General features: G+C 35.0%; 4 protein-coding genes across 14 annotated transcripts; 3 read left to right on the top strand and 1 right to left on the bottom strand.

Moving 5' to 3' along the window:
• The first annotated feature begins 1,415 nt into the window (after positions 1-1,415).
• LOC103485160 (aspartyl protease family protein 1-like) lies at positions 1,416-4,589 on the top strand. Its single transcript, XM_008442643.3, has 10 exons — positions 1,416-1,864; positions 1,988-2,126; positions 2,234-2,466; positions 2,815-3,033; positions 3,138-3,273; positions 3,359-3,432; positions 3,520-3,616; positions 3,732-3,789; positions 4,101-4,175; positions 4,259-4,589. The coding sequence occupies exons 1-10, from the start codon at positions 1,560-1,562 to the stop codon at positions 4,453-4,455; spliced, it is 1,533 nt and encodes a 510-aa protein (XP_008440865.2). The 5' UTR covers positions 1,416-1,559; the 3' UTR covers positions 4,456-4,589.
• A 2,843-nt stretch (positions 4,590-7,432) lies between these two features.
• Positions 7,433-12,206, bottom strand: LOC103485159 (uncharacterized). Of its 10 annotated transcripts, none has more exons than XM_051088949.1 (11): positions 11,918-12,204; positions 11,720-11,824; positions 11,492-11,578; positions 11,288-11,338; positions 11,107-11,200; positions 10,920-11,004; positions 10,631-10,784; positions 10,257-10,356; positions 8,809-9,978; positions 7,910-8,394; positions 7,433-7,824 (listed from the first exon to the last, which is right to left on the bottom strand). In XM_051088949.1, exons 1-8 carry the CDS (start codon positions 12,047-12,049, stop codon positions 10,336-10,338), a joined length of 729 nt encoding a protein of 242 aa, XP_050944906.1. In that variant the 5' UTR covers positions 12,050-12,204; the 3' UTR covers positions 7,433-7,824; positions 7,910-8,394; positions 8,809-9,978; positions 10,257-10,335. The 10 variants fall into 10 exon arrangements, with proteins under 10 accessions (XP_050944906.1, XP_050944907.1, XP_050944908.1 ...); XM_051088950.1 differs by having other exon boundaries at positions 8,809-9,921; XM_051088951.1 differs by having other exon boundaries at positions 8,809-8,908.
• LOC103485158 (peroxidase 64-like) lies at positions 7,870-9,344 on the top strand. Its single transcript, XM_008442640.2, has 4 exons — positions 7,870-8,134; positions 8,229-8,417; positions 8,520-8,682; positions 8,799-9,344. The coding sequence occupies exons 1-4, from the start codon at positions 7,925-7,927 to the stop codon at positions 9,191-9,193; spliced, it is 957 nt and encodes a 318-aa protein (XP_008440862.1). The 5' UTR covers positions 7,870-7,924; the 3' UTR covers positions 9,194-9,344.
• Positions 12,207-12,381: 175 nt separating the features above from the next.
• Positions 12,382-17,802, top strand: LOC103485156 (la-related protein 1C). 2 transcript variants are annotated; one of them, XM_051088943.1, is made up of 7 exons: positions 12,382-13,234; positions 14,021-14,573; positions 14,650-14,806; positions 14,894-14,984; positions 16,374-16,448; positions 16,782-17,019; positions 17,459-17,802. In XM_051088943.1, the coding sequence occupies exons 1-7, from the start codon at positions 12,746-12,748 to the stop codon at positions 17,464-17,466; spliced, it is 1,611 nt and encodes a 536-aa protein (XP_050944900.1). In that variant the 5' UTR covers positions 12,382-12,745; the 3' UTR covers positions 17,467-17,802. The 2 variants fall into 2 exon arrangements, with proteins under 2 accessions (XP_050944900.1, XP_008440861.2); XM_008442639.3 differs by having other exon boundaries at positions 12,383-13,234; positions 16,782-17,802.
• The last annotated feature ends 549 nt before the right edge of the window (positions 17,803-18,351 follow it).

Raw genomic sequence — 18,351 nt, 5'->3', positions numbered from 1 at the left:
GTCAGTGATAGACTCCTATCATTGATAGATTTTGCTATATTTACAATTTTTTAAAAATGTTGCTATATACTTAATTATTTTGAATATAATTGCTACATTTGTAACTATCCCTTATTTTAAATAGTAACCGACGAGAGGCCTTTTAAATCTATTCTTACAAATTGGAATACAAAATGTACCTTTTGTAAAATGATGAATGGTCACATACATTTTAAAAAACTTGAATCAAAGCTCGTTAATGTTGAAAATTAAGTCGATTAAAAAGGTAAATTTCATAATTAAATATGAAATCTAAATGTAGAGATCAAATACGCTCAATTTTGCACCTCACCTTTAAATTTCATTTTTCTTAATCGAATGATCAAGTTAAAGAGAGGGAAAAATAACAAAGAGAACGAAGAGAAAAATTTTGTTTTTTAATTTAAAAATGTCTTATTATGAATAATACTAACTAAAAAAACACTCGTAAACAAATACGTAAGCTTATAAAATGATACCGAAAAAATGAATATAACTAATTTTATGTAATATAATATTATACTATTAATCTAAAAGGAAGTGATTCCTCGATCCATTACGTTGTTAAAAGAAACTTTTAAAATAGTTTGTAAAAACTCAAGAACTAAAATGATATATTTCTTAATCACATGCATCAAATGTACTTATTATTGAATAATGAAGATTATTCAATTATAAAACTATCCATCATTAGCTTGTCATTCTTAATTTGAAGTTTAAACTACACAAATTGGAAGTATGAATTAATTTTGGTTAAATCATAGATCTAATTATTAAATGGCTAAATAGATCTATACCTATTTGGTTCTAAACTTTCACAAATATTTAATAACATTTTCCTATACCATAAAATATAGATATTTCAATTTTGTGTCGAATAAATTTACAAGATTGAAATCTCTTGTCGAAAAAGTTCACAATTCTTATTAATTTTGTATTCTATAAAATTTTCACCTATCCAAAATTTTAAATTCATGCCTAAATAAAAAATAAGTGAATTAATGTAAATAACAAAATTGTCAAAAATACTTTTAAAATATAATAAAAGTTGAGATTCTATCAATGATAAAAATCGATAAGACTTTTATTAGTATTTATCAATATGGTTGATGAACAATAATATAAAAGTTTTACTATCTTTTAAAATTATTTTAGTTTTGAAAATTGAAAAGGAATAGTTTGGTTGAAAATGGTGATAAACTCTCCATCTAATGAATCAAAAATCATAATTTATTGGATAGATTGAAAGTTTAGTTAGTAAATAAACAAACATGAAAGCAATTAACTAAACTTTAATTTATCATCATCATAACATAATTTTATTTTATAAATTCCAAAATTATATTTCTTCCAAACAAAGAGAAATCTTTGACTTTGTTTTTCGGATGTCAAAATTTCGTCGTCTTCTCCGAACGTCAACGCCTCTGTCTTACACTCTCATGTTACTCCACATTGAATCCGTCCATTCCATTTAAATTATTCTTCTCAAATCACTCCATGTCTTCATCACTTTGCCCGCCGGGATCCTCTAATCTGCATCCATGGCCTGGACATTCAGTTCCGGCGATCAAATGCTTCTTGTTCTCTCTGTTTTCTTTCTCGCCGGCGGCCTGAGAAGTGGCCATGCCGCTTCCTTTAAGTTCACTATTCACCACCGATTTTCTGATTCGATTAAAGAGATTTTCGGCTCTGAAGGGTTACCGGAGAAACACACCCCAGGATACTATGCGGCTATGGTCCACCGCGATCGGCTACTTCACGGCCGGAATTTGGCCAACACTAACGGTGATACGCCACTGATGTTCTCTTATGGGAACGAAACCTACAAAATTAGCGGTTTGGGAAAGTATGATTTCCTTGATTACTTCTCTCTATTATGATTTTCGATTGTTTTGAATTAATTTTCTCTTTGGTTGATTGCCTTGCTTTAATTGATCAACTTTATATTCTACTGTTTGGGGGTTTTCAGTTTGTACTACGCCAATGTATCAATTGGAACGCCGGGACTATATTTCTTAGTGGCTTTGGACACTGGAAGCAATTTGTTCTGGTTACCATGTGAATGCACCAAATGTCGTACTTACTTGACCACAAGAGATAATGAAAAAGTATTTTTTTTCTTTCTCAATATTCTATGGAAAAAAATAGGGCTAATTCTAGAAGTAGATGCTGGTTGTTATCAGTTAGTACATTCTTTTTTGTTTTTCTTCTACAGTTTTGGTTGAATCATTACAGTTCAAATGCTTCATCAACGAGCATTCGTGTGCCCTGCAGCAGCTCTTTATGCGAGCATGCAAACCAATGTTCTTCGAACAGAAGTTCTTGTCCTTACAAAACGCATTACCCGTCTCAAAATTCTTCATCTGCTGGGTACTTGGTACAGGACATATTGCACATGGCCACCGATGATTCACAACTCAAACCTGTTGACGCGAAGGTTACTTTAGGGTGAGTTTTGTTGAATCTGTCTTAGTTATATCTTCTTGTGCTGAAATTTCTTTTAGTGTCATTTCGTTTAGTTCTTAATAGATTTAGTTTTCTGTCATAACAAAGTAATCAAATACAAAATGAATGGTATTTTAAGAAACTATGTACTCGACTGGTTATACTTGATTTTGTATGACTGTAACTTGATCAATGCTACAAGAAAATTCATGATAGTCGTCTTTGAGCTAGGGAGCTCAATGAAAGTCTTAGCACTTCGTAAGTTTATTGTATCTCAACATTACCATCTTATATAAATCATGTGCAGTCTGTCGAGTTTTTGCATTGTTTAAATTGGGTTCTTCATGGTAGATGTGGTAAGGTCCAGACTGGTAAATTCGCAAATATCACAGCTGCCAATGGTCTTATTGGGCTTGGCATGGGAAAGCTATCGGTTCCAAGCTTCTTAGCAAGCCAAGGACTGACCACAGATTCATTCTCTATGTGTTTCGGATATTATGGTTATGGGAGAATCGATTTTGGAGACATAGGCTCAGTAGGCCAGAGAGAAACGCCCTTAAATCCTACATCGTAAGAACTTCTCACTGTTTACATGTACAAAAGTAATAATCTAAGACCTTCATTTCTCTTGGAGAAGCTGATTTTTGTAACTAGATTGTCTTGTTTGTTGGCAGTTTATCCTACAATGTCACCATCCTTCAGATAATTGTGACAAATAGACCCACAAATGTTCACTTCACTGCAATTATCGACACTGGTTCCTCTTTTACATACCTAACTGATCCATTTTACTCTATTATTTCTGATAAAGTAAGCTTTTTGCAGTTTCAATTCTCTTAGGAATTGCCACATGAATCCATGAAATCTCTAGTTTATATATAGAATTGTTGTGCAGATGGATGAAGCTATAGAATTAGAGCGCATTGCATCTGATTCTGATTTCCCATTTGAGTACTGCTACCAACTTTCGTAAGTACCTGTAACTTATGTAACAATTTTTTTTTTGTGTTTCAAAAGATCTTTAGATTCTGATTCCCATATTCGATTTTGATCCAGTATGGGAACAATCTTTCTACAACCAACTATGAATTTTACAATGGAGGGTGGACGTAAGTTTGACGTCATTAGTTCGTATGTCATCATAAATACTGATGTGAGTGTAATTTCATTTTTTAGATGAAATAAATGAGAGACAGAGAGAAGATATCTGTTTGCTTTATCGGCTTTCTTTTTGGTTTTATCTTGATTTGAGTTTCTGTTGGCTTCAGGATGGAATTGCCCTTTGTCTAGCCATTGTCAAAAGCACTGATATTAATGTAATTGGAAGTGAGTGCTCCTCTCTCCCCATCTAATATATGAAGCCATTTTATCTAATATATGAAGCCATTTTATCTCCATGTATATTCGATTAGTTCTCATGTTTAGAAGTGATTTTAAAAGATCTAAAATTGCTTTTGTCATGTTCATTTTTGTACACCTTTACCTTGTAACTACAATCGCATGTCATCCAATTTGGTTTTGAAGGGTTAAAAAGTATGTTCAAGAGCAATTTTTACTATTTAGAATCACTTTTGAACATAACTCTTGACGTTGGAAAAAGACTACGAACTCTCTCAAGTATTCTCGTTTTCTTGTAGGCAACCTCTTGGGTGGGTATCGCGTTGTCTTCAATCGTGAAAAGATGACGTTGGGATGGAAAGAAGTAGTAGAGTGTGAGTATTTCTTTGCTTGTAAAACTCCTTTTTGTTTTCCTTGATTTTTTCAGTGTCAGTGATGGTGGTTTTCTTTAACCAAGGTGACAATTATGGTGCCGACACTCCCTCCGGCGAGTCCCCTCCACCGTTCGGAGGCTCTCCTCCGCCAACTTCCTCTCCAAGAAAACGCAACAGCACGCAACCATCTCCGGAAATTGGGACGGGTGACGCCATGCGATTAAATCCAATTGTCTCTTTGTGTGTTGTCATTCTTGTAATTTTATCTGTCGTTGTTTGATTTGTTTATTCTTTTTTAGGTTTCTTCATTATTTATTTGATGCATTTTCTTTTAATTCTCAAAATGTTAACATTAATTCGAATCAATTGGTTGCGATTTTAGAAATAATAATGAAGCATATAACATCTTAAAAACATCGTAAATATTTAGTAATAGACTCCTATTGTTGATATATGGTTCATCATTTGGTTTAACAAAATTTTAATATATTTGTATTTTTTAAAAATATTACTTATTTTGATTAAAAACTAATGTAATGTTAAATTTTAGTTTAACAATAACTGACATAATTCCTTTTTTTAGAGGTTATAGTTATACTTAGATAATAATAGTAATGTTCATTCCTATAATTATTTAGTTATCTAAGTTTTAAACCCTAAAGTTTTAATTTTATCAATTTACATTGTCAACTTGGATAATTGTTGAAGTGAGCTTTAACTTATTTGATAATTGATATGATCTTCTATTCTAGAGTTTAGAGGTCGTGATCAAATTAAAAAGGAAAGAAAAGAAAACTTTAAACTTGAAATGTATTATAAAATGTGCCGTAAATTTAACAATTTAATAAATTATCACTTCGAATTTTGTTAAAGAAAATCATATACGTTCGATAATTTATAAGATATGATATAAAATCGATAAAATTATAGAAAAAGAAATTCATGTAAGTATTTTAAAATAGAATTTATGAATTTTGAGATAATTATTAGTAAAGTCACTTATTTGTGTTTTTTCAAAATTGAGGAGTGCACAATTCTAAGGATATTTTGGTCTGTCAAAGGTCGATTAACAGTGGATTATTATTACTACTTTTGGAACTCTATAGCCACTATTTTCGACTCATCATTTCTATTTCTTTTCCATTTGATTATTATAACCTATCAATTATAATAACCAACTCAATGACAAAACGCGTCTGCTTATAATTTTTCTTTTGGTTTTACCCAAAAGAGTGTTTAATACTTTGAAGGTAATCATTTATCGTCAAACTCAACTTAGGTTAGGCATATTTCTGCATTTTCACGATCCACTTAAATCCTTGCTCGTAATTTTGGCCAAAAGAAAAAAGAAAGAATTAACTCGTATTGAGTTGAAAGTATTCCATTCCCTTTTAGTATTATTATCGATCTTATTTTTTTAAACCTACACCTATTATTAAAAACTTATACCCCATTCTTTTGACGAGTAATATTTATTTTTTATTTCTCCTTTCATTAGTCACATATCTTCACTAATGATAATGATAATTGAAGTGTATATATACCTTAAGTTCATATATTCAAATTTTCATATTTTTATAGTTCGGTGTATAAAAAATAGAATCCTTCTCAAAAAGCAATCAACCTTGTTAAAAACAATCATTACATCGCAAAGTAAGACTTAAATTAATCAAAAAGTAATGAGAAAGTAACAATGAGAGACAAAATTTGAATGTTTACAATAATGTATATTATTATTTAACCAAATCCACCATCAATTACTCCTAATTTCAATTTGAAACATATAAAATTGATAATATATATATATATATATATATATATTTACTTTATAGGCCCATAAATTGATGCCAATACACTTTTTTTTTTAACTTTCCTAAAAGGCTTTGTTCAGAAGAGATGTCAAAGTTCAAATAATTGCACCAAAAATGTAAATGATTTTTCACTAATGAGCAGGCAGGTGCATGATTTGAATATAATTAACAATGTAGTAAGCTTAAATATCAAGCTATAAACAAACTGGAAAGCTCCATCCCAACTACCTATTATCAAAGAGATTCCTAATTATAATTAATGTGTTGTAATTTGATAATTCTAAGTAAGAAAAATCCATGAAAATGCAAATAATTCAATTCCTTGGCATAAAAAAAAATAAAATTATTTGTTAAAATGTAGTTGTCACCTTTAATTTAGCCCATTTTAACTTTCAAAATGTATGAGTTTAAAATAGTATTTGATCTTTTTTTTTTTTTTTTTATTATTGATCTTGAATAATTTCTTTTTCTTTTTTTAATCTTGAATTATTTATGGGTTCATCAAGGGATATATCACTAAGTAGAATTGGACATTTATATAAAATTTTCTTATTGTTCACATTTTTGTTATCTTTGGAAGAATTAGTCGTTTTCTTGCCCTGGAAATAAATAGGAATGGATTTACTTTTAGATTCCATACGAATGGAATTCCTCACGATTTTGTTTAGAGGATCTAAATTACAGCCACAGTAAAATAGCTTCTTATTTTCTTATAATAAAACAACAAATTATCATCGTTAGCTAAAGTCGGGTTTGATAGCCATTTTTTATTAAACATGGATCGTTTTTATTTATTCAAAGGAAAAACGAGGTCCTTTTCATTTAGTTTTTGACTCATTTCATCACTAAATTTTTAGATTCATTATCTATATTTTAACAATATTTTCAAAACTCAAGTAAAATTTTTAAAACGAAAAAAAAAAAATAGTTTTTTTGAAAAATAGTTTTCGTTTTTGTAATTTCCGACCATGAACTCAACTTTGTACTTAAGGAAGAAAGATGTAAGAAATTGAGAAAAATAGACTTAATTTTTTAAAAACAAAAGAAAAAAAACCAACAAACGTTAATAGATAACCTTTTCACAACATATTATTTATCAAATTTACACTAAGAGATCGTTTAGGGTAAAGATTATCGATGATTATAATAACCGTAAATGCTATTTAAAAGTCTACAATTAGATACAGTAAATACTTTTCCAAACTCTCAATTTCTATAGTGTTTACTATTTGACTGTGATCTAAAATTTTATTATATTTTATAAATAATTTAGTTCATTTTTCTACATTTAAAAATATTTAAATTTAAACTTAAATTAACATCATTTGGTACATATAATTTGGAGAAAACAAGAGTTTGGTTCATATAGTTTTAAAACTATAGGGACTAAACTCTAATTTGTTCTATCAAACTTGTCAAAAAAATTGCAATCTACCCTCTAATAACTAATTTGAAAGTAGCATACCTTTTACTTTATAAATGAAGAATATTTGGTCTCTTCAAAACCGTGTTTTGTTAAAGTGGCACCAAATTTAATGGGACCAAAGGAAAGATGCCAAAAACTACAACAAGAGTATGGTAAAACCATTTTTGGGTTTCAAAATCTTTTATTTTATCCAAAGCAAACATAATTATTACCAAAATTTTGCATGATTTTGTCCCTCTCCCAAGTCCAAAAGTTGAGGTTCAAGGAGCAACAGCAGCCAGTGTCGTGCATGTTGTTGGGATTCAGCATTGCTTCAGAATCACTTCTCCATTATATGCATTGATGTTCAACGTCTGGGGCCGCTATCATGTCACGGCTTTGTATTCTAACTCTTCTATCACCCTTTCATTTCCTATAAATAACAACACAATCTCAACTTTAGTGTACCAAGAGTCCTTGCTTTGTTTAATAAAGAGAGAGTTCAGTAGCTTTTGTACCTATATTTGAGGGTCATGGCCTCCTTTGCTGTGCTATTCTCACACTTTGCAATTCTTCTGCTGTCTGTTTTGTCTTTGGGAAGTTCATTGAGCTTAGACTACTATGAGAAGACATGCCCCGGTGCCGACTTCATCGTTACTAAAGCTGTCAGGGCTGCAGCATATAAAGACAAGACTGTTCCTGCTGCACTTCTCCGGATGCACTTTCATGACTGCTTTATTAGGGTATTTTATTCTCTTTAGAATTCTCAGCAGGTTTAAACTTCTCTTCTGTGTTTGACAAAACTAAACTGGTTTTGTTTGTTTGCTTGGTTTGAAGGGTTGTGATGCATCTATACTGCTGAATTCTGTAGGGAACAACATAGCAGAGAAAGATGGGCCACCTAATCTGTCTTTGCACTCGTTTTTTGTGATCGACAATGCGAAGAAAGAACTGGAATCTTATTGTCCTGGTGTTGTCTCTTGTGCTGATATATTGGCTTTGGCTGCAAGAGATGCAATTGTGCTTGTAAGAAAACATGAATATAATTCAACTTGCAAACAAGATGGTTTGAAATCATGAAGTCCAAAACATTTTCTCTCTAAATGGGTATAATTTTGTGTCTTGTAGTCTGGAGGTCCAACATGGGATGTTCCTAAAGGAAGAAAGGATGGAAGGATATCAAAGGCCAGTGAAACAATACAATTGCCATCTCCAAGCTTCAACATATCTCAGCTGCAACAGAGCTTCTCACAAAGGGGATTATCCCTGGACGACTTAGTTGCTCTTTCAGGTAAACCACATACAATATGCAACGAGATGATAAAATATTGTTAAAGAAAGAAGGAAAGCTAAACTATTAAAGATATTCTTATAAAGCATAAGCATTGTCAATATTATGTAATGCAGGAGGACACACCTTAGGATTTGCTCATTGCTCATCCTTCCAAGGTAGAATCCGCAACTTCAGTCCGGCCAGCAACGTTGACCCTGAAATGAACCCATCCTTCGCAGCAAGTCTACGAAACATGTGCCCAGTAAACAACAAGGTAAAAAATGCTGGGTCTAACATGGATACTTCTCCAACCACATTTGACAACAATTACTACAGATTGATACTCCAAAAGAAGGGCCTGTTTTCTTCTGATCAAGCTCTGCTCAACTTTCCTAAGACCAACAATCTTGTTTATAAGTTTGCAAGCTCAAAGGAAGCTTTTAACCGTGCATTTGTTAATTCTATGATCAAGATGAGTAGCATCACGGGAGGTCAGGAGATCAGGAAGAATTGTAGGGCAGTGAACTAAAAGCTACTCCTAGTCTATGTGTTTTGTTTGCTAGCTTGTATTCAGTAATGAGAGTAAAGTGCCCATTACTAGCTTGTATTCAGTACTGTTGAAATCGCGGTACAAATATTTTCTTCTATATTATCACCAATGGGATGCCTTTATTTTTGCCCGTATTCTCAGCTGTCTCCAATTTGAGAAAAAAGTTCCCTTTATTGCGTTGTCTTTACTCTCTACTACCTGCATCCACTCACCACGTCTATTTTAGACTCGCCAACTCATACCCAACTGAATTTTATCGATAAGAATATAATAGGATTCAGATGAAAGCTACTCCATTAGAACTTAAGGCACCCGAAAACAATAAAAACTTGTGCAGGAAACCCTGGCAGGCAAGAGGGGTAGAATCAGGACACCCCATTATATGAATGTCTCAAGAACTCGATTCCTATGCCACAAATAGGCATACAGTTATCCCACTTCTATCCTTTTTGGGGGTGGTGGAGACTAGATCGTGGTTTAATAGAAGTTATTGTACAACTTATAAGCAAGTCTCAAAAGTATGTAACAGAGATTTGGCAACAACAAAAAACCAAATCATTTGATTCAACTCCCTCCCCCATCTCCCGGCAGATTTGTGGGCATAAAAAAATAGTGAAGTGTTGGGTGAATGATGAGTCACAAGGTTTTTTTTTTCAGCCGACACCTGCTAGCAACTTTGCACGCCACTGGATCAGGGAACTGTAAATCTGTGATAAATGTTGTCCAACTTCACATTATGGACCCACAATTATGCAAATGGATAACTGATAAGGCAGGTGACAAGTTAGCTATTCGACATTCTCAATAGGAGAGTCAAAGAAAAACTGTTAGCTAATTGATGGTTTGCAAACAGTAGCTCCTGAATATATGCAATAGAACTCCCAGAATCAGTTAATTCATACAGTATACATAATTAAAATTTCAACTTGCACGAGTGCAATAGTTTTCACAACAGTTGTCTCCAAAATTTAAAAGTCAAACAATATTCCATTGAACCTATCACCAGGTCATCCAAAAAAGACAGGAATAGATTCTCACTCACATCAAAGTAGAACAAGACTAATGAACTTAACAGCTCCACCAAACACTTGTAAACTTCCACCACACACTTATGAAGTTCGTCATTTCACCAGAGAAGTCTCCTATTACAAGTAAAATATTATAAATCCGGTTTACCAAACTCAAAGAAAAAAAACTTCCAAATATGCCAACTCAAGCGTAACTTTTTTTTTTTTTTTTTGAAAAGGAAACACACTTTTCATTGAATTAATGAAAAGAGATTGAGCATAACTTAATTAATTGATGACATTAAAATTTAAAACATATGCTCTCGATAGAGAGATTAACGGTTCCAATCTCTGCTCTAAATGTACTTAAAAAGAAAACTTCTACAAATTAATAGATGCAGTACGTTACCTTGACTGATCCGCAATTGAGAACAATCTCAGCCAATTGAATATTGCCACTAAGCTTGGAGGCCTTTTGCGATGGCAAGAATGCAAAGCCATCAACAAGCTTTTCACACTTCAACCCCCATTTGACCATCAAGAACTCAATGAGATGATGCCCACTATACAATTTGAAAGAGAGTAAACTGGTAAAGGTAAAAAACTACAATAATAATGATAATAGTCACAATCAGGCACCGCCTATACCCCCCTTCTTCTCCCCTCGTGCAAGAAAAAGTTATCAACTATCAAATTACCTGCGATTGTGGTAGGTTGTTATAAAAACTGACCCCGGTGAATTTTGGAGAAGAAAGGCCACGGTAGAAAAGAGATCATCAAATGCTTCCCGACAAAATTCAAACTTAAATTTTCAGTACATTCAATTTCGATAAACATGCAAAAGTAGAGAGGCAACTAAATCCCAAATTGATCCTACAGCCCTACCACTATTTTCGTACAATACATCAGCCCCAATAATAATTGTAGGTCGTAGATTGAATATCGATATGTCCCACATCCCCCAAGTAAGTCCCATTATCTGCACGTAGAAACTGTTCGGTTAAGATTCAAAATCCTCTCAAAAAGAAAAATTAGCAAGAGAAGATAATACTAGGAACGAACTTACGTTACAGTTAAGATTATTCAGGTCACAAACTTTCCTAATATTGTCCAGCACCTGTAGATTCAAGAGTTGACAATCAGAGATCACCATCTAACTGCCCATGATGCTCATATTAACACAGCCATTGACACCTTTCCCCTTGTTTATATTATTGGCTTATGAATGAAACTTATATTTTCAGGCAAAGCAACTAAGACGAAGCAATACCTCCACTCTATTAGCATCATCAGTCAAGGTGACATTGGCGCCTAATTTAGCCGCAACCAATCCGGGCAATGAAGTACCAGCACCAAGCTACAACCAATTCGGAGGTCAGAGAGTCACACTAGCCATTAAACTTTCCCGTTATAGAACAATAAAGCAGATTGCCCTAACTCAACTTTCGGGAGACCTCATTGGAGACGGAACCAAATGAAATGGATAATACGCAAGTACCTCAACGACATTCACACCAGCAAATCGTGCTTTCTGCTGCCAGACATACTCAGCCAGGATAATACTACAGGGCCACACATACAGGCCATATTCCTCTTCCATATTCTGCAGTTTCATCGCAATTACGCAAAGAGTTTATAGAAGTTTCTCCGTCCACAAAAAAACTTAAGATAGGAATGGAAGGTGAGTATTGGATACCTCGATGATAGCAATGGAGAATACCGATTTTCCGGCATCGTCTTCGAAAACATGATGCGATGTAGTCGTCAAGGACGGATCGGCCGGCTCGTCAGAATCACCGTCTACGGAGGGCCGATTGAAATAGGCCATCAGACTTTGACCGGCGGGAGCAGTTGCAGGACGAAGTATAACGGCGTTTCTCCGGTTTTCAGTTTAATACCGAACCGATTGATTCCGGTCCAATAGGATCCGATGATCAATGACTTGATGTCATATACCCTAATCCTTTTCCTATTTTGTCCTTTTATTTTTTTCTGGAAAGAGACTCTTTTATATATATCACAATTTGCTTTCTCTTTTTTCACGACAAAAATTTGGTTTACAAATTGGGCCGACAGGAGGTCTGAACGAAGCCCAACAGGCCCACAAGGGCTTTATTGTAATCATGCACGCACATAAACTAGGCAAGGGCAAAGAATCCAGAGAATTTCGAGTGGGAAGCAACCAAAAAAAAACAAAGAGAGAGAGAGAGAGAGAGAGAGAGAGACAAAGCGTTTCAGAGAGAGAGAAAGAGAATTCTTGTTTCTGAGCCTTTCTCCGCTGCTCTCCCACAAACCCCCTTTCGTCTTCGCCTCTCTCTTTCTCTTTCTATGATCTGATCGCTGAAATTTTTGGAAAAACCTTCACATTTTCGACTCCTTTTCCTTGTTTTCTTTCTTCATTCCATCTCTTTGGAACAGAATTTTGATCGCTTTTGTACATTTCCCCCTTTTTGTTCTTCGATTAACCTATCCATTTCGCGCTGACAAAACCCTAACTCGCGGGTTTTTTTTTTTGTTTGTTTTCATGGCTGCTACTAATTTGTCTGATAACAATCCGGCAATGGCTACCGGCGTTCATCATTCTCGTCATTCCGGTCAAAACATAAGTAGCCCTAAATCACGCCGCTCTCCACGTCCAGTGTCGTCGCCGTGGACTCAGATTGTCCGTGGTGAGTTGGAAATTCCTGCTGTTGTTCCGTCTTCACCATCGAATGTGACATCTTCGGCGGCTATTGTTGAGCCGCGTTCTCCTTCGCCTTCTTCTTCACCGTCCTCCTCTTTAACTGTGGAAGAACCAGCTGGAGCTGAGAGATCAGATAGTGGGAATGAGTCACTGTCCAATGCGGGAAATAAGCCTGCCTGGAATAAGCTGTCTAATGGGGCCGTGGAGGTAGGGCCTGTTATGGGGGCTGTATCTTGGCCAGCTTTATCGGAGTCCACTCGGTTTACAAATAAATCGTCTTCGGATTCGCCGAAAGATTCAGCCGATGGATCTGCTGGCCCTGCATGCGAGGTTCTGACCTTTCATTTTGTAACGTAGTTTTTAGTTGGTTCTGTTGATTAAGTATGCGTGCTAAAAGTTTAAATATTCAGTTACAGTGTCGTTTTTCGATTTGAAACGAACCCAAAATAAGTTTTACATTGAAATGATTTGTTTTGAATGGTCTATTTCAGTATCTCGGCCATGCTGATGATGACAACTTGTGCTTTGCCTGTTTGTGGGCTGATACACGCACACACGTATTTGTTGTTTTCATTATTAATCAACAATCAAAGGGAGGAGAAAGGCTAGCATATGTTTACTTGGGGAATAAGTTAAGGTTGGGGTATAGGGTCATAGAAGTCAGTTTTTGCCTTATAGTATTCTTTGCTTGTTGATTGAAGGCAGCAACGATTGGAAATATTTGATACAATCGATTAAACCAAACAATGTTAACTCTCCACAGTTTTGCTTCTATGCAATAACTGCCGATCAAACTAGAAGATGTTATCTACCTTTATTCTTTATAATAGCATTCTTCATTTGGCCAATTCATTATGTTATCATGAATAAAACAGCGAGATTGGGCGATTTCGTCATTAAATGCTGCATTGATTCTCTACTGTGTTGGCCCTGTTGAATAAGGACATGCATGGTTATTGGTTATTTGCCCATCATTTGGCCCTTTATTTAACATTTTAAAAACAGGGGATAAGTTTTATTGATAATTGGTTGTTGTCTCATAATTCTTGCTCAAACTAATACATGCTATTAATTACTTCGGACTTCCATTTATATCTTTCTGCATTTTGTAATTAGGGGACAGGAAATCCACCATCCTCACCGTATAAAAAAGGTATTAGTGCAAGTCCAAGTCCAAATCCAACTCCAGCTGCAACTCCAACCCTAACTCCAACTCCAGTTGCAACTCCAACCCTAACTCCAACTCATCGTCAGAAGTCGATGAAGCGTAGTGGTGCTGCCAGTTCATACAGTGGTGGTGTCTCTCAACAATCGGCAACTTCAGTTTCTACAATTGATACAACTCCTAGTAATCCTTCGTCTAAGGACCACATGCAGAGGAATTCATTTGCCTCACAATCACACAATGATCATAATTATCAACATCAACATCAACCTAATTCATTTAGGAGTCGTGGGTCTGGTTATCCACGTGGTGACAGTTCTCACCATCACAACCATGGCTCCAGGCGTGATCAAGACCGTGGAAACCATGATTGGAATCCCCATCGAAATTATGGACAGCCTCAGAGAGTTGTTCAAAGATATATAAGGCCTCCTCCTCCCCCTAGTAATGCTACCTTTATTCCTTCATCTATGAGGCCTCTCGGGGGTCCTATACCTTTCCATGGTAAAATCTATACTGCTTTTGTGAGGTTTATGGTCTTTATCATGTGAAAATGCTTCACACTTGAATCTATTTGCAGAATTTGTGCCTCCGGTGGTATATGTTGGGGCTCCTCCTCAAGAGGCCCTTAGAAGTGTACCTTTTGTGGCTCCAATGCCACCTAATGCAGTCTTTTTTCCTGCTTCAGACCCTCAGTTATATGCTAGGATAGTCCATCAGATAGAATACTATTTCAGGTGTTTTATGTTTTTCTTATCGTCTTCATCTTGTGTTGAAAATTTGAAATTATTTTAACAGTAGCACCTTGAATTTGTTTATTGCAGCGATGAGAACTTAGTAAAAGATACTTACTTGAGAAGGAACATGGATGAAGATGGATGGGTTCCAATTCATTTGGTTGCAGGCTTCAAAATGGTGCGTAAATTAGGGGAGTCGAGAGCTTGGTTCCTTTTCCTTTTCTTCAATTTCTATTTGGTGTTTATATCCCTGATGATAATTACATCATTTCTACTCTTTGTTTGTTGTATTTAACCCAAATTTTCTCTATTACTGAATGGTATTATGGTGCTCATTTTCCTGTTCTGGGTTTCTCTTAGCCTCTATACTTAGGAATGCTCCATAGGAAAGGAGAAAGTTGTTGCGCAGTCCAGCCATCATTCACATGCTTTATTATTAAAGACAGTTCAGGGCTGCTCCTGTTAAATGAGGAACGAAAGTAATATTAATTGAGATCCAAACTATCCGGTAGAGCTAATAATTTTATCAGTTTTGGTTATGAGATTCTGGGTTGTTTATTTATTTATTTTTCTTTTTAGATTTATAGCAACTAATATATTCATCATCCACCCCAGAAAGGGGGATTGCAATAGGGAGGTGGGAAGGAATCATCCCAACCTTAGTTCCACCGAGGATTCATAAGGATATCCTTTGGTTTGTACATCATGAAAGTGGCGGATTTAGAATATAGAGTACTCCAAGAAGAAATCAAGAATTTAACTAAGTCCCAAAGTTCAAATCATCTAGAAGGTTTTTTAAACATTTTTCTATCTCTCTCAAATTCAAACATCCAAAGGACTGTCATTGTTAGCTACAGAGTTTTTGCTTTCCTTTTTCTAAGGTGGTGCCAACATGGTTTCCCCAATAGCTTTAAAGGCTATTTTTCATGATAGTTAGGCAACTCTGCAAGCCTGCTCTTTCTGGGTTGTATTCTGTGTACTGATGGCACCAACGACAGGGTCCTGTACAATTTTTAACCTGGGTCCTTTGGCTAGACTAAAATGACCTGACCAAGTATTTAGGGTAAGCCACTTTATATTTTATAGCCTTAGTGCTATTATTAGGCAGCCACTTCACGTGAAGGTTCAGAGTGAGGTTGATCCATTAGTTTAATGAAGCGTGTAATCTTTTCTTTTTCTCTGTCTTGAAGATTTTTTCCTGACAGTTTTGTATTTGAGCTGTGACAGATGGTGTTGCTGAAGTTAGGATAGAATGTTTTCTATAAGAGTATGTTAGGGTTGTCAATGCAATTGTACACTAGTTATGAGACATAGTTATGGTTTCCTATCCTCTACCCTAGGCCCTTGGGCTGTGTCTTTTGTTCTTTTTCTGCTATAAATTTCTAATGCTTTTCTATCCAGGAAAAAAGATCAATTAGTTTCTTTTGATAAATTTCGTATGAAGTGGTTGGGTATGAAATGATGCCACTTTACAACAGAAGTTTGTCTGAGCTTATTGTGTGAACGATTGGGCATACACTCCTTTGTCTTGCTAAAGGTTCTCATATCATCTTTGACTTTTTTGCAGGTTCGATCTCTGACTGACAATATCCCTGTGATATTGGATGCTTTGCGGTCAACATCCACTGTGGTAGAAGTACAGGTTAGTTATGGATGCTCAATTTGTTTAGTTATTCCCTTGGGGAGGTTTTTTTTCTTTGGGTGGGGGACTGGGGGTGGTTATTAAGTCTGCAACGGGGAGTTCACTGTTGGGATACATGCATCTTAGCCATTTATATAACTGGGAGGCTTGAGGCAGCTACTGGGATTTGGTCTAAGTTTGAGAAGTTAAATTTCTCAAAACACATCCTGAAGAAGGGTGATGGGGCCCCACTAGTGCTTTAAGAAGTTTGCATCCTCGCAATGTAACAAGTTAAAAGAAAGTAAAGTCTCATTTTGTTCTCTAATTCTGTATTTAAACTATACTGTATCTTAGGGGGATAAGGTGAGGAGGCGAAATGATTATAGCAAATGGATAATGCTTCCTTCAACTCCAACTTCTAACGATGTTGCCCCATTAAGCCCCGCTAACTCCAGTCAAGATTTGCTGGCTGCTGGTGTTCAGAATATTACGTTGGAGACTTATAACAGTACAGACGTTCGGGGAGATTTTAAAGTCGAGGCTCTGCAAAGTAGATCACCTCGGAATTTCAATAGCCAGTCACAGCTCCCAGGTACAGGAAATCCAAATATTGGCGCAGGTTTGGATCACTCCTTTTCTGCGAGGAAATAGACCTTGTACATGATGAAGCCCATGCCTTTATGAGTCCAAAAAAAAAAAAAACATATATGGGTAATAGAGACTGAGGAGATAAGTTATAACACCGTGTTCTGTTAAATATGGTGGCCTTCTTGATACACGATGAATCTTTTTTCTCTCGTGTGGCTAGGTAAAGAAGGCAAACTGTGGGGAATAAAGACGCAAAATGAAGGTAGTTAAAAAAAAAGAGAGAGAGAGCAACAACTCTAAGAAGTTTAAAAAATACTCAAAACATTTTCTTTTAACGGCAACTAAAGGGATCCATTTATTGTTTTGTGGGATGTTGCCTTTGTTACATAAATTTATTTCCTTTTTGTCTCCTTGATGATGGGCATGTACTTCTAACCATGGAGAATCTTGATTTTCGATATTCTCGGAGGCAAAGAACCTCAAGCCGTAGGGAACAAGACAGAAATAGTACTGGAGAGGAAGTAAAGATGCTGGCTGATCTTCGTTGTCGTTAATTTAGAGAGACTGGCTTTTCTTTGGATGCTCTGATTGCAGCTCTGCTCGATCTCGAAGGCTTTTTTCTTTTCTTTTTTTCATTTTTCTTTTTTCCTTTTCTCAAGACATATCTTCTGCTCTCTAAATGTCAAATGGAATAACTTTGCATATGATGTTTAACTTTTTGAATATTGGACTTGATAAATTGTGCCCGTCGGCGCATCTTGATGTGAACTTTATTTTTCTTTCGGCATTCTTTGCGGTTCTATTTTTTCTTTTTTTTTCAACTTTATCACCATATTGAATTTTTTGTTTATTTTGTTCTTTTGCTCTCTCGTTTAAAAGCAGATTATGATTATCTTGGGAGTTTATTTCTCTCCTATGAATTTTGAAGGTGTTTTTATCTAATTGCTTGTAGTTTCAAATAGTTTGTTGAGTGCTAAATTTGAACTTCCATTTTATTGCATTTTATAAACTATTTCAGCATTCAGGGTTCATAGCACTTCTCTATTTTTATTATAAATATTTTTCTTAAAGATGGTTCTAATAACTAACATACTTTTGAGGCTTTCGTTTAATTAAATAATTTACTTCAAGTATTTCTTCAGCGTTTGTTTTATTGAATAAATTTAAATTTAAATTTTGCTTTTTATTTATTAAGATATTATTATAATGATTATTATTATTATTTGGAGGGAACATTTTTTATGATCTTAAATCATCTCGGTTGTTATTCTATGCAATGGTTTTTTGTAGGTGCACAAAGACAAGACAGAAAGGCCGAAGAGAGCCAAGATCAAAA

The sequence above is a fragment of the Cucumis melo genome, chromosome 8 (assembly GCF_025177605.1).
Source record: "Cucumis melo cultivar AY chromosome 8, USDA_Cmelo_AY_1.0, whole genome shotgun sequence".
NCBI lineage: Eukaryota > Viridiplantae > Streptophyta > Magnoliopsida > Cucurbitales > Cucurbitaceae > Cucumis > Cucumis melo.
This window is presented reverse-complemented; position numbering and strand designations above follow the sequence as displayed.

What these genes read in the sequence shown, in the direction of transcription:
- LOC103485158 (XM_008442640.2), top strand. Translation starts at nt 7,925, where the DNA reads ATGGCCTCCTTTGCTGTGCTATTCTCACACTTTGCAATTCTTCTGCTG. An exon ending in TTCATGACTGCTTTATTAGG is followed by an intron (nt 8,135 to 8,228) that starts GTATTTTATTCT and finishes CTTGGTTTGAAG; the next exon opens with GGTTGTGATGCATCTATACT. An exon ending in CAAGAGATGCAATTGTGCTT is followed by an intron (nt 8,418 to 8,519) that starts GTAAGAAAACAT and finishes TGTGTCTTGTAG; the next exon opens with TCTGGAGGTCCAACATGGGA.
- LOC103485156 (XM_008442639.3), top strand. Translation starts at nt 12,746, where the DNA reads ATGGCTGCTACTAATTTGTCTGATAACAATCCGGCAATGGCTACCGGC. An exon ending in CAGATAGAATACTATTTCAG is followed by an intron (nt 14,807 to 14,893) that starts GTGTTTTATGTT and finishes TGTTTATTGCAG; the next exon opens with CGATGAGAACTTAGTAAAAG. An exon ending in CCACTGTGGTAGAAGTACAG is followed by an intron (nt 16,449 to 16,781) that starts GTTAGTTATGGA and finishes ACTGTATCTTAG; the next exon opens with GGGGATAAGGTGAGGAGGCG.
- LOC103485159 (XM_051088945.1), bottom strand. Translation starts at nt 12,049, where the DNA reads ATGGCCTATTTCAATCGGCCCTCCGTAGACGGTGATTCTGACGAGCCG. An exon ending in ACAACCTACCACAATCGCAG is followed by an intron (nt 10,785 to 10,919) that starts GTAATTTGATAG and finishes CAAATTGTATAG; the next exon opens with TGGGCATCATCTCATTGAGT. An exon ending in TCAATTGCGGATCAGTCAAG is followed by an intron (nt 9,413 to 10,630) that starts GTAACGTACTGC and finishes GAGTGGATGCAG; the next exon opens with GTAGTAGAGAGTAAAGACAA.
- LOC103485160 (XM_008442643.3), top strand. Translation starts at nt 1,560, where the DNA reads ATGGCCTGGACATTCAGTTCCGGCGATCAAATGCTTCTTGTTCTCTCT. An exon ending in ACGCCCTTAAATCCTACATC is followed by an intron (nt 3,034 to 3,137) that starts GTAAGAACTTCT and finishes GTTTGTTGGCAG; the next exon opens with TTTATCCTACAATGTCACCA. An exon ending in ACTCTATTATTTCTGATAAA is followed by an intron (nt 3,274 to 3,358) that starts GTAAGCTTTTTG and finishes ATTGTTGTGCAG; the next exon opens with ATGGATGAAGCTATAGAATT.